Consider the following 13,446-nt stretch of genomic DNA (forward strand, 5'->3'; position numbering starts at 1 on the left):
AAGAAGGTTAAGCAGACAGTTCATCTTGGGAGAAACCATACTTAATCAAAGATAGTTTGATAAACTCATTTCAATGAAGCACAAAGATAATATAACACATAAGTTAGAGTCAGAAACAGTCACAGACATAAGGTTATAAAACAACTTATCTTCCAAAGTATAATCAAACTTTAAATTTTTAGAGATTAAATGACTTAAATACAAAACATCAAATAAAAAACAATTCCCAACCCAAAAGATAAATAAATAATAAATTCTCAGATCAGGTCAACAGTAATCAAACTTCGTTTTTACAAAAATACCATCTTAAGTTTCAAAGCATGGTATGTTCAGAGCATCAGAGAATTCCTACAACTAACACCTCTAAAAAGTGATGAGAAGTGTGCTAAGGAAAAATGCAGTAAAATAACAATTTTTTGTTTTTTTGGTGTTTTTTTTTTTTGTACTGGGAATCAATTTCAGAACCCTGCCCTTGCCAGGTAGGCCTCATGCTGCTAAGCTATATCCCTACCGGAATAACAATTTGTATCCAACAAAAACTACTTTGTTGTTTTCATTCCTCTCCCTCAACTATTAAGCAGATATGATTTCATAATTATGAAAGAGTCTGGAGGGTGGATGGTTGGTAGTCAAAGAGACAGAGAAAAAAATTGTCCTGGGATAATTCAAGAATACTTACTTCCTAGTGAACAGTAATAATAAGGAATTCAGTTGCACATTAAGATAACAAATATCTCTCCCTCACAATAAAAATATACATTTTTCTAATAAAAAAACCATGTATCAAAAAATTTAAACACATATTTCCACTCACAGAGTCATAGTTCAAAATACTTTAAACAAACCAAATGGAAGTTATTGATTTGGGCTGTTTGCTGCTTTTGGATTTCAGTTAAGCAGCCATGATTTTCCCAAAATATATCTAACATTTTGGACACCATATTATACATAACCTAGAACATAAGAAAAGCCATAATATTAGGATTCTAAGTCAGAGGTCAATCACTCAAAAAGAGATTTTGGTCACACCTAACCACATAATACATGATTATATTCAATGGTACCAGAAATTTAAAAAGCCTAAGGAAAAGCATTTTTCCTTAGCACATTTAAAAAGCTTTCCCAATGCCTGATGTTCCCCCCGCCTTTTTATTTGATTTTACTGATTTATTAGCAGGTGATTTTTAAGATACAGGTACAGTTTACATGAGTACAGTTATTATATGCAAGAAATGGTTTAAATTCTCCAAATTTAAAAAAAAAAGATGAAAGAGAGAATAGATCAATGTTTATCAAACCAGATCAACATCAAGTATGAATAAATCTCTTTAGAGAAAAAAAACTTTTTTGTGTGGTTATTAGGGACTGAGTTTAAGGCCTTCACAACAATCTATAGCCTCCTCCTCACCTTTTTTTGGAGACAAAGTTTCATTAAATCAGTACACTGTCCAGGCTGAGCGCAAACTTCTCATCCTCCTGCCTCAGCTTCCCACACTGCTGAGATTATAAGTGTGTGCTACCTTCCCTGGCTTAAAACCATCTCTTCTGGGGCTGGAGATTTAGTTCAGCGGCATAAGCACCTGCCTTGCAAGCATGCAGTTGAGTTCGATCCCCGGTAACAAAAAAAAAATACAAAAACCATCTCTTCAAATATGTGGTGTAAGCCGGGTGTGGTGGCTCATGCCTGTAATCCCAGCACTCGGGAGGCTGAGGCAGGAGGATCGTTGCAAGTTCGAGACCAGCCTGGGCTACAAAGTGAGCTCAAGAACAGCCTGAACTGCATAGCGAGACCCCGTCTCAAAAAAGGCAAAAAAAAAAAAAGAAGAAGAAGTAGTTGTTCAGTTACAAAATCAAAGCATAAAACATGAACAATCAAACAATGACAGCACAAACTATTCTGGTTTGATGAACTAACAAAAACTTAGTAGTATGGTTATCTACCTTGCACACCTAAACATACATAGTTATATGTGTATACCTATAAGTTGTTCTTTCCTTTCGAGCACTTTCTTTCCCTTTCATTATTACAGTATTATACATTTCGGATCTTATTACACTTTCAGTGTATTATTATTTATTTTTTACACTAGAAAGACAATACAGTATTTACAAAGGTGAGTCTGATTTACTTCACTTATGAGGATAGTCTCAAATTGCTTCCATTTACTTATAAAAGCCTCAAGATCATCCTTCTTATAGCTGAGTAATATTCCATTATACAAAAATAGCACATCTTTTTCATCCATTCTGTGGTTGATGGGCAGTTTGAAGGCTCAAAGTTTCAATCTTCCTGGCTTAGTCTCTCAGAAGGCAAAGCACCCACATCTGGTTCTAAATTTTAACAGCCATACTGTATAAGAATTCTCTCAAGTAAGGTATAAAACGGGAGACTCAGAATGGAAAATTGAGTAACTCAAATTTCTAATTTAAAAAAAAAATCAAGAGTCAGTGTGATATACACCTACAATCCTGGCACTCAGAAGACTAAGCCAGGAGAATCGCTGCAAATCGGAGGCCAGTCTCAACCACAAACTGAGTTCAAGACTAGCCTGAGCCACACAGTCAGATCTTGTCTCAAAAAACAAACAAATAAACAAATCAGATGTAAGTTCAGTGACCTGTATGTCTTCACAAGTTATTTTTTGAGAACCTACTATTTGCCAAGCATTTATATATATGTGTCTTCATTTAACCCTCTAAACAACTTTCATACTTTGATATTTAATAAATTTAGGAAAGAAAAGAATGTCCAAAGCAAGGCCACCACAGTTACATAGATATAGTGGAAAAGTAAAGACAATGACTCCAAACCCATCACCTATAAGCATCCTTGCCTCCTGGTAGCCTCAGCCTTGCAGAATCTCCTCCCTTGTATGAGACGCTGGACTTAGTCACTAGCTTTTTTTTTTTTTTTTTTTTTTTTTTGTCTTTTTCGTTTTTATTGGTACCAGGGATCGAACTCATGACTGCCTGCTTGCAAGGCAGGCGCTTATGCCGCTGAGCTAAATCCCCAGCCCCTAGTCACTAGTTTTTAAAGAACAGAATATAGCACAGATGATGGGATGTCACTTCCATGATTACCAAAAAAAAAAAAAAAAAAAAAAAACACAAACAAAAAATCTTCTGTTTTAACTTCCTCCTTGTGTGCTTTCTTGCACACTTTGAAAGATACAGTACTGCCAGCCAGGCATGGTGGCTCATGCCTGTAATCACAGCACTCGGGAGGCTGAGGCAGGAAGATCATTGTGAGTTCGAGACCAGTCTGGGCTACAAAGTGAGCTCAAGGCCAGCCTGAACTGCATAGAGAGACCCTGTCTCAAAAAGACAAAAAAATAAAATAAAATAAAATAGAAAGATACAGTACTGTCACATGAATGAAGAGAAGTCCAATGGCCTCCAGCTTCCAAACACCAGGAATGGGCCTTCAAACCAAGATAGCTCACAAATATTTGGACTGTCTCCAAGTCAAGCCCTCTGGTAAGAACACAGGCCTCTCCAACAACATGATTACAGCATTGTTAGGAGTCCCTGAACCAGAAACAACCAGTTTAAATGTACTCAGATTCCTACAGAAACTGTGAAGTATTTCTGTTGCATGCTCATAAGTAACTAATGTACTCTGTGCTCATAATTTCCCAAATAAGCAAGTATTAGGTGGGCCTTCTTCCCAAGAAAAGCTCTACATAAGAGTTCTCTTCAGTTTTTTAAAATTCCTGTGAACTACACATTATTTTACTACATTCATGTGCATTTAAAATTGAAAACAATGTCAAAGAAAGAACAACAGTTCATGAACCCTTTACTTCCTTATTTACTGAGTAGCTCTGCATACCTCTAATCTAAGACTATTGTATCCAGACACTTCATTCTCTAAGCACTCCTTGAATTAAGAAGAGACTACATGAGGAAAGGTAAATCTCTTTCTCTTTTTTTAAACAAGGTTTCACTATGCAGTGCAAGGCTCAAACTTGCCCACGATCCTCCTGCCTCAGCCTCCCAAGTGCTGTGATTACAGGTGTGCACCACCACACCCCAGCTAGGAAAGGCAAATCTTATCTTTGGTTTTAAACTGAGATCTATCTCCTCCAAGTGAGGAAAGAAAAATCACTTCCATATCCCTTAAAATTATGGTAAGTATATCAGTTCCTATTCCTGCTATAAGTAATTACCACAGACTTGTGATTTAAGACATTACTACCTCACAATTCTGAGGGCCAGTCATCCAAAACCATATTCACTGAGCTAAAAGCAAGATGTATACAGGCCTGGATTCCTGTTGAACTCAAAGAGAATCTTTTTTATTTTTTCCTAGCTACTAGAAGTTAAGTGCGCACCTTGGTTTGTGGGTCCTATGGCAGTAAGTAAAAAGCCACCAATGCAATGTCTTCTTTCCTGACTTCTGCTTTGTCTGATTCTGATTCTCCTGCTTCCTACATACCTGCTTCCTGCATATTAAGAACTTTTGTAATTGCACTGGACCCACCCAGATAATCCAAAACAATCACCTCATAAAAAAATCTTCAACTTAAATCACATGTGCAAGTTTCTTGCCTCATAAAGTAACATGTGTAAGTTTTAGAGAGCAGACATGGACATCTTTGGGGAGCTATTATTTAGCCTACTTTGTTCAAGCCCTCAAAGAAAGCAACAACATGACTATGTTCTTTTTACCATTTCTTCTTTTTAATCTGTCATTCACCTGAATTTTTTTTTTTTTTTTTTTTTTTTTTTTTGGTCTTTTTGAGATGGTCTCCCTATGCCTCTCAGGCTGGCCTTAAGCTCAGTTTGTAACCCAGGCTGGTATCAAACTCACAATCCTCCTGCCTCAGCCTCCCAAGTGCTGGGACTACATGCATGCACCACCATACCTGGCCTGGAATTTATTTTTGTGAACCATCTATGGCAGGGTTTTATATATTTTCTTCTAAACTGATAGTCAAATGTACAATTACCATTTATAGTATTAAACCTTTTTCCTACTGACATAAAATGCTATTCTAGGGGCTGGGGATTTAGCTCAGCAGCATAAGCGCCTGTCTTACAAGCAGGCAGTTGTGAGTTTGATCCCCGGTACTGATAAAAAGGAAAAAGACAAAAAAAAAAAAAAAAAAATGCTATTCTAATACATACTTCGTATACAATACTTTTTTATACTTAGGTTTGTTTTTCTTGATTTCTCTAATCTTGTTTGTTCTACCAATTGTTGAAGTTTTAATTGGTTAAGTACACTCTGAAAGATGGTGGGGTAAGTCTCTTTTTACCATTCTTTAAAACTGCCCTGAAACGTGTATAAACCAAACAAACTTTAACAGTGGCTTATCAAAATTCATTGACTTTGTATTAGTTACGGGGCGGGAAATATGACATCTTTTTTGGGTTGCCCCATTTTACTATGTCATCCTAAACACAAACATGCTAAGACCAAAAACACTGCCAAACTATTTACAGTTGGTCCTCCAGATCCACGGTTTTGCCATTTGTGGACTCAACTAACCAGGGGTAGAAAATATTTTTTTAAAACGTTATCTTCATGCTGATGTATACTATGGAGTTAGGCCTAACATGGCTGCATCTATATTGAATGTATTTGCTTTTTTGTTATCAACAATACACCAGTAACAATATTTTACATAACATTTACATTAAATTATGTATTATTTTACATTGTGCAAGGAATCCGAGATGATTTTAAAGGATGCACATGGTGGGGTAAGACTCTTTTTACTATTCTTTGAGATACTCATTACATGCAAACACTACTCCATTTTATCTATAAGACTTGAGCATCTGACGGAACAGATTAGTTATCCCATAACCGGCAGCAAAGATGTTTTGAGCACTTTTTTTTTCTTTTATTTTTAGTACCAAGGATCAAACTCACTTACCAGGCAAGCGCTTGAACCACTGAGCGAAGTCCTTGTCCCAACTTTTGAGCACTTTTTGAGCACACTGATAGTGTAGTTTTGGAACAAACAAGGGGTTCAGATTAGCTCTTGATTCTTAAACTCCAGTCCCAGCACTCAGAAAAATATAATCTGGGATAAATTTACTGATAAATTTACTGGGATAAATTCTCTCTCTAGAAAATTGCTAAATTCTGCCTGAAACCAATCTTTCATCAAAATGTTGTCAGGTAACCTTAAAGGACAAAAAGCTGGCACTTAACCATCACAAACATTTATGAACTGTTTCACATTTAAAGTATTCTGCCAAAAAATAAAAAAATAAAATAAAATAAAATAAAATAAAGCATTTTGCCAAAGAGAACCATATTTTGGATTGTTTTAAAATTTAAGGAGTGAAAAATAAGCATTATTTGAATTAATGGAGTTAGAACTGGTGAGTTTTACTGTATTAGGAAATATTTCAAAATCCGGTTTATATTTACATTGTAAACAGAATATGCACTTGAACATATTTGTGCAGTTGTGAAAAAAAGCTCATAGGAAGTAATACAAATTTTTTGCAGTTTATATAAGACTAATGCATGGAAAAAAATATATTTGATAGCTTTAGGTTAGGAGTTGTTTTGTAAATTTGTACTTACTTGGCAGAATATCTAATTTTTTCTTTTTCTTTAATTTTTTTTGGTACCAAGAATTGAACTCATGCTCTCACACTTGCCAGGCAGGCTCTGTGCCACTGAACTATATCCCAGCCCCTACTTGAGAGACGATCTATATCTCAACAAAAATTTCCTTAGAAAAAAAGTCAGAGAAAGATTTAATTTATAATATAAACATTTCAAGTCAGATTATAAGCTATGATTTTTGAACTTAAATTTTGGCCTTTGCATTTTTTACTTCTCCTTAGGATTTTGTAAACAAGATAAAACTTCAACTCTTTAAAAAGATCAAGGCTACTTTACAAATACCAACAGTCTTCTAAAATTAGTATATGAAGAGAAAATATATATTGAAAATACATAAATTTGGGGGTTTTTGGGGGTTTTTGTCTTTTTCCTTTTTATCGGTACTGGGGATCAAACTCACGACTGCTTGCTTGCAAGGCAGGCACTTATGCCGCTGAGCTAAATCCCCAGCTCCGAAAATGCATAAATTTTGAAACAAGGTCAAGGGATCTCATAGAACCATTTGACTAGAAGTGGGTAAAAATATATATATACAAAAAGGAAGGTTTAAGACAACATATTGTAATCTGTTCAAGTGAATAAAGTAGTGCTAGTTCAATAAAATTATGTAGTAGGATGGTGTACGCCTGTAATTCCTTCACTCAGGAGGCTGAGGCACAAGGGATAGCTGAGTTCAAGGTCAGCCTAGGCTACAGTGACTTCAAGGCCAGTCTCAAGTGGGTAGTGAGTCCCTGTCTCCAAAAGTACATACATAAAAATTCTAGTGAGAGATGATAAGGGTGATTATATGTAATATGTGTATTTATTGGAGGCCCACGTAAACGATTTAAGAACAGAAATTTATTTCCAACTATTTTCATTTGTTGTCACAATTTTAGAGTACTTTCATATATAAAAACACAGTGATATGGGTTGTATTTTCAAGTGTCAAGTGTTCTTAGTTACTTTTCTGCTTTTGCTGAGACAGAATACCTGACACCCAAAATTAAGGAAGGAAAGGTTTGGCTCACCGATTACGGAAGTTTCAGTCTCTAATCGGCCAGCTCCAAGGCGCAGCGGCATGGCAGAGGGGCAGTTCACAGAGGCAGAGGACAACAGCAGCAGCAAGAGCAAAAAAGGGGAAGAGCAAGCCTCCTTTTCCCCCTTACACTGTACCCAAGCTACCCCACAACCAGTCAGGTGTAGCACTCTACAAAGTGAGGATCCTGGCCCCCTGCTGACTCAATTAGTTAAATGTCTAACTTTTCAAACTGACACAGTGCATCAACCATAACCAACAGCTACAGGAAGAAGTGCAGGTTAATTTAACAATTACAAAAAAAAAAAAAAAAAAGATCAGGCTCAGGCTTTAGCTCAGTGGTAGAAGTGCCTACCTGACAAGCACGAGGTCTTGAGTTCAATACCTGGTACCAAAGATAGTAAAAATCATAGTGTGTATTTTCCATTCAATGATATGAACATAACACAGTGCTTATTAACATTTTAAAAATTTCTCTGCGTTGTCAAAATAATTCCAGAAAAATCAGTATCATTCATACAACTAGCAGGCAATAAAGCATGCCCAAGATCACAAAGTGAAATAACTAAGTCAAAGGCCCCAAGTCTTCCAAAACTAAACCCAACTTTTCTTAAATAGCTGATCTAAAAAGAAAGGCTAACAAAGCCCTTAAACTGCATTTGCTTTCATTACTGTCATAGGGCTGGAGGTTTAGCTCAGCGGCATAAGCGCCTGCCTTGCAAGCAGGCAGTCCTGAGTTCGATCCCCGGTACCGATAAAAAAGAAAAAGACAAAAAAAAAAAAAAAAATGAGTTTATCTTTCATTACTGTCATAATTACACATGGTGTATCTATTTTTAAAGCCCTTAACAGAATCTAAATAGAAACACATACGCGACAATTCTCTCCTTCCCATCATAAAACATCTTTTTGAAACAGCCAGGCATGGTGGCATACTCCTGTAATCCCTGCACTCAGGAGGTTGCTGCAGGAAGATGCTTTTGAGTTTGATGTTACAAAGTGCTGAAGGCCAGCCTGAACAGCATAGTGGAACTCTGTTTTAAAAAACGCAGTTTACAAATTCAGTATGGGCTGTAAAAAAAACCCAAAGTATTTACACTTTCAGGTGCCATTCTCAAATACTGTACAATATGTATTTTTTCCTACTAGAAACTTGAAAGCATTCATCAATTACAAATCATTTGATTTTTAAATAAACAGTACTGGGGCTGGGGATTTAGCTCAGCGGCATAAGCACCTGCCTTGCAAGCAGGCAATTGTGAGTTCGATCCCTGGTACCAATAAAAAGGAAAAAGACAAAAATAAATAAACAGTACCAAGCATTTACTTGGTATTTTTTACTTACCGAGACAAAGTTGTTTTCCCAGAACCAGGAAGACCTCTTAAAAGAATAAGTAATTTCTGTAATTTATTTAACTTTTCTTCTTGAAACTGTTGATTCATAAACCTGTCCATTCCATTAAACTCATCCATACGAGGCTCTTTCCAACTTCCTTCCCTGATTTCACATAAACCATTATTTACATATCCATCTTGTACACTACAACCATTTCTAGGAGGATAAACACGACTGCTATTCTCACTATAGTCAGTATACTCATTGTTCTGATCAAAAGTCAAACAATTCCAGTTAACACAACTATCTATATCATACCCATTTTGTATCCGATATTCGTCTTGAGCATGGAAAATATTTGGTGATGGATTTGGCGGAGCACCGAATCTTTGAATACTTAAATGATGGTTAAAACTGGGAACAGGGGGACCACAGGGTACTATGAAGGGATGCACTGATTCCCATTCAGGCCTGAAAGAAGTAAATGAAGTATCACAAAATGTAGGTATTACTTGTCCATCATAGACGTATTTGCCTGGCTCATTGCCCAAGTACTGCTGGTAACCACTATGTGATTGAGGAACACTATTAAGATATTTACTTGTGTCATCAGATTTTAAGACATCATTACTGTGGCTCTCATAATTTTTCTCAGGAAAAAGTTGTTCCTGAGAAGGTTCAGATTCCTTACAACTGACTTCTAAATTGTCTTTTTCATTTTCAAGTTCTTCAATTTCTTTGTAAAACTGTGATAATTCAGTGTCAATCTCTAATTTTTTGCTGTTAAATTTCCGTTTCTTCTCTTGTCTTCTTTTACCATTTGCACCACTGTGAGTGTCTGTTTCATTCCTTTCATGACATTTTTTTTTCTCAGGGGGTTTGTAAATAGGTCCTATAAATGCCTTACTTGTACTATATATTTCATCATCTTGTAAAATTTGTGAACCAGTGGATTCAGCAACATTTAGTCTATTAGGTTTCTGCAAATCTGTGGTTTGGGTTTTCTCCTTCTGAAGATAATCAGCACTGCTATGACGTGGGAAAACGTGGGCTTCTGCAGCTGACTTCAACTTTTTATAGCATGGTTCATTTGTTAGTTCTTTTCCAGGTCCCAAGAACTTAGCTTCAATTTCACCATAAGGCATCTGAGTAAATAAATCACATAATTAACTAATGTTTTTTTAAAAACAAGATATTTCCTCATAAATAAGGAATTTAAAAAAGACATTTAGTCAAGTATTTAATAGTAACATCTCCCAAAATACTACAGTAACAAACTATCATTTTAGGCCAAGTGTAATCATGCATTCCTGTAATCCCAGCCCTCCAGAGACAGATTATCAGAGGTTGGGGGCAAGCTTGGGCTACACAGTGAGTTCAAGGCCAGCCTTGAGCTACATAGTGAGATCTTGTTTCAAAAAAGAAAAAATAAAATTGTAATTTTATAGCTAGTTATTTAAGTATTGTCATAACATAACAATTTATGGGATAGGTCTCATTTTTAAATACCTTTTAAAAAAAAAAATAAGTGTCTTGAGGGCTGGGATTTAGCTCAGGGGCATAAGCCCCACCTGGCAAGCACAAGGTCGTGAGTTCCATCCCTGGTACCAAAAAAACCAAAAACAAACAAACAAACAAAAAATAGTGTCTTTCAACATTCTATTTCTGACTTGAGAAATTAAGAATTTAGGTTTAGGGGGCTGGGGATTTAGCTCAGCGGCATAAGCGCCTGTATGGCAAGCAGGCAGTCATGAGTTCGATCCCTAGTACCGATAAAAAGGAAAAAGACAAAAAAAATTAAAAAAAAAAAATAAAGAATTGAGTTAGCAATATATATTTTGATGATACAGCTACACAACTATGAAAGAATAAAACTGCCAAGCAAACTGACATTTATAGCTAAATTAGTTATAAATATTTTCCTGTTTAAAATCACTATGTCCTTTGGAGTATTATGGTTCAAACGTCCAACTTCAAACAACCATGTTATCTCTGGCATCCAAATATTAGATTAACTGAAATGAATGCACTCTATGGGCCCTTTTCTTGTGAGAAGTGAAAAAAGCTTCCCACACGGATATAATGTAGCAATTTGAAGGAAAAAGAAAACTCGAGTTGCACTGATGACCCAAATGTATTATGCTTAGAGATCTGGCAGTCATTCAAAATCAAAGCATTCAGTTTTACAGCTTGACTGGTCTATCTCGTAAAATAAACTTTTGCTTCTTTTGAAATGTATTAACTGAGCACTTCCGTAATCCCAGCACTAGGAAGACTGAGGCAGGAGGATCGTTGCAATTTCAAGATCAGCCCGGGTTACAGAGTGAGCCCAAGGCCAGCCTGAACTGCATAGCGAGACTCTGTCTCAAAAAAGGAAGTATCAGTAATACTCAAGAGTCTAATCCAAAAGGCTGTTCGGCGCAATACTATTTCATTCCGTCCGCTCTCTGGTGTTCCTCCCAACACGAATCCAAAGGAAAGGGCAACAAGACGGAACAGAGATGCCGGGGAAGCCTAAAGGAAGCTTCAGCTGTGGACAACACTCCCCACCTCGGGAAATCACCGAGGCCACCCCTCAGCCTCCCTTTCCTCCCGCACAGGGTCGGGAAAGCCCCGCGGAAGAGCAGGCGAGGCGCCTGCCAGGTGTGGCCCACACACACCCTGGACACACGCGTGGACCGGGCCTCCCCGGCGAGCAGCTGGACATCCGCGCGCTCCCACCTCTGACACAAAGGGGTCCGGTCTCGGAACTCGGAGGTCTCCGAGACTCACACTCACTCCTGGCGTCTACAGTCAGGCTACAGGGCTGATCTCGAAGCAAGCCAGCGACAACCCGAGTCGCTAAGGGCCAGAGGAAGAAACCGAAAACGTCACCGACACACCCTCAGGAAAATGGGCCGTCTACTCACCTTCTAGAACCTCAGCATGGACCTTTAGCTCGCGAAAAAAATTTTTTTCTCCAACAAAACAAAAATCTCCGTAAACGTGAAAGAGACAAACACCACCACAAAGCAAGCAGATGGAGGGACCAAATGCCCAGCCTTCAGACTCTTGAGGTAAGTAATCAACAAGACCTCCGTACGCAAGATGGCGACCATCTCATGGTTACCCCGGCAGACAGTATGGATTCGCGCTAGGCATTGTGGGAATTGAAGTTCGTCGTTTACGCTGGCTTTGTGAATCTCTCTGCATAGAGACTCTGTCTCCCAGAATCCATTGCGTGGCGTACCACTAATTGGGCAACAAACAGACCGCAAGAAGTTCCTGGAGTAGCTCGGAAGTTATTTAGGAACCCTAATTTTGGTTTTTTAAAAAAGCTACCTAGTCAGGCAGAAACTTCTCACTGTGCATGAATTTCCGGTTTTCAAGGTGACAAAGAATCAGCTAACTTTTCAAAACAGGATTCAACATTTTCTATTGCAGAATTGTGTGCCACCGTTTCTCAGAAAACTACCAGGTATAATTTTAGGCCTGTCAGAGGAGAGAAGCCTTCTAGCACATTGACCCCACAACCAATAAACGCGCGGAAAATCTTCGTTGTTTTGGTTAATAAAGACCAATTAAGAGCTTGACCAAAATTCATATGAAAAGTACTTAAAATAGAGAACTCATGGTAGGAGTAAGTGTTTGCTAATAAATATAAATGGATTTATGGAAATCCTAAATTGAGGATTCCTTTTCCATCTCCCACTTCCGCTAGACTGGCTCCCTCCACTCCCCATTCTTTCACGTACTTTTTTGTGTTTTGTTTTGGTCTTTTTGAGACAGGGTTTCCACTGTGCAGTTAGTGATCTCTTGAACTCACTTTGTAGCCCAGCCTGCCCCAAACTGGTAGCTGTGATTCTCCTGCCTCAGCCTCCCTAGTGCTGGGATTACAGGCATGTACTGCCATGTGCGACTCACTCCCCATTCTTTTGGGTTCCTACAAGGGAAACTGTGAATTTCTATGTAAATAATTCTCTTGGGGTACTAACATGATAATCTGCTTATTTATAAATGTAATAATTTAAAATCACGTCTGTAATATTTATACTCATTTAACTAACACCGTTGTGACCAAGAAGGCTCATTAGAGCAATTTATCACCGTACAAAGTACCTCAAATATAAATTCGCACTGCGACTTGAGTCAGTTTATAATTCAAATTATGCATTTTTCTTTGAAGTAACAATGGAAGTAAGGTTGTGATCTTTTCAGGGTATTAAATCCAGAGTCACAGGATGGCTCATCTTAAAGTAGTATTAATCTTTTTTTTCCTTCTAGAACGGGAGATAGAATCCAAGGCTTTTGCCCTGAGCTATATTCTTTTTAAATTTTATTTTGAGGTAAGGTCTCACTAAATCGCTGTTACCCAAACTGGGCTGGAATTTGCAATCCTCCTGGCTCAGCCGGCCAGAGAGCTAGGATTATAGGCATGCACCACCATACCCAGGAGATATAAACCTTTTTGTTCCACCACCATGTTCTTCAATTTCTTCTCTGAAATAGCTCCCTTTCAGC

At 37.6% G+C, this 13,446-nt stretch overlaps 1 protein-coding gene across 24 annotated transcripts in view; it reads right to left on the bottom strand.

Annotated features, from left to right (window-relative positions):
- The window catches only part of N4bp2l2 (NEDD4 binding protein 2 like 2), a 145,496-nt gene that overhangs the window by 120,121 nt on the left and 11,929 nt on the right, over positions 1 to 13,446 (bottom strand). For 17 of the 24 annotated variants that reach the window (XR_010041770.1, XR_010041768.1, XR_010041767.1 and 14 more), the window contains exons 1-2: positions 11,856 to 12,039; positions 8,956 to 10,091 (exon numbers count right to left, since the gene is read on the bottom strand). Coding sequence is in view for 10 of the 24 variants with exons in the window: in XM_063232604.1 (XP_063088674.1) it covers positions 8,956 to 10,091 (1,136 nt within the window). In the remaining 14 variants the exon portion in view is untranslated. The other 7 variants (XM_063232609.1, XR_010041777.1, XM_063232610.1 and 4 more) reach the window with 7 other exon arrangements.

The sequence above is a fragment of the Cavia porcellus genome, unplaced genomic scaffold (assembly GCF_034190915.1).
Source record: "Cavia porcellus strain 051 isolate PalLab524CR breed Dunkin Hartley unplaced genomic scaffold, mCavPor4.1 scaffold_21, whole genome shotgun sequence".
NCBI lineage: Eukaryota > Metazoa > Chordata > Mammalia > Rodentia > Caviidae > Cavia > Cavia porcellus.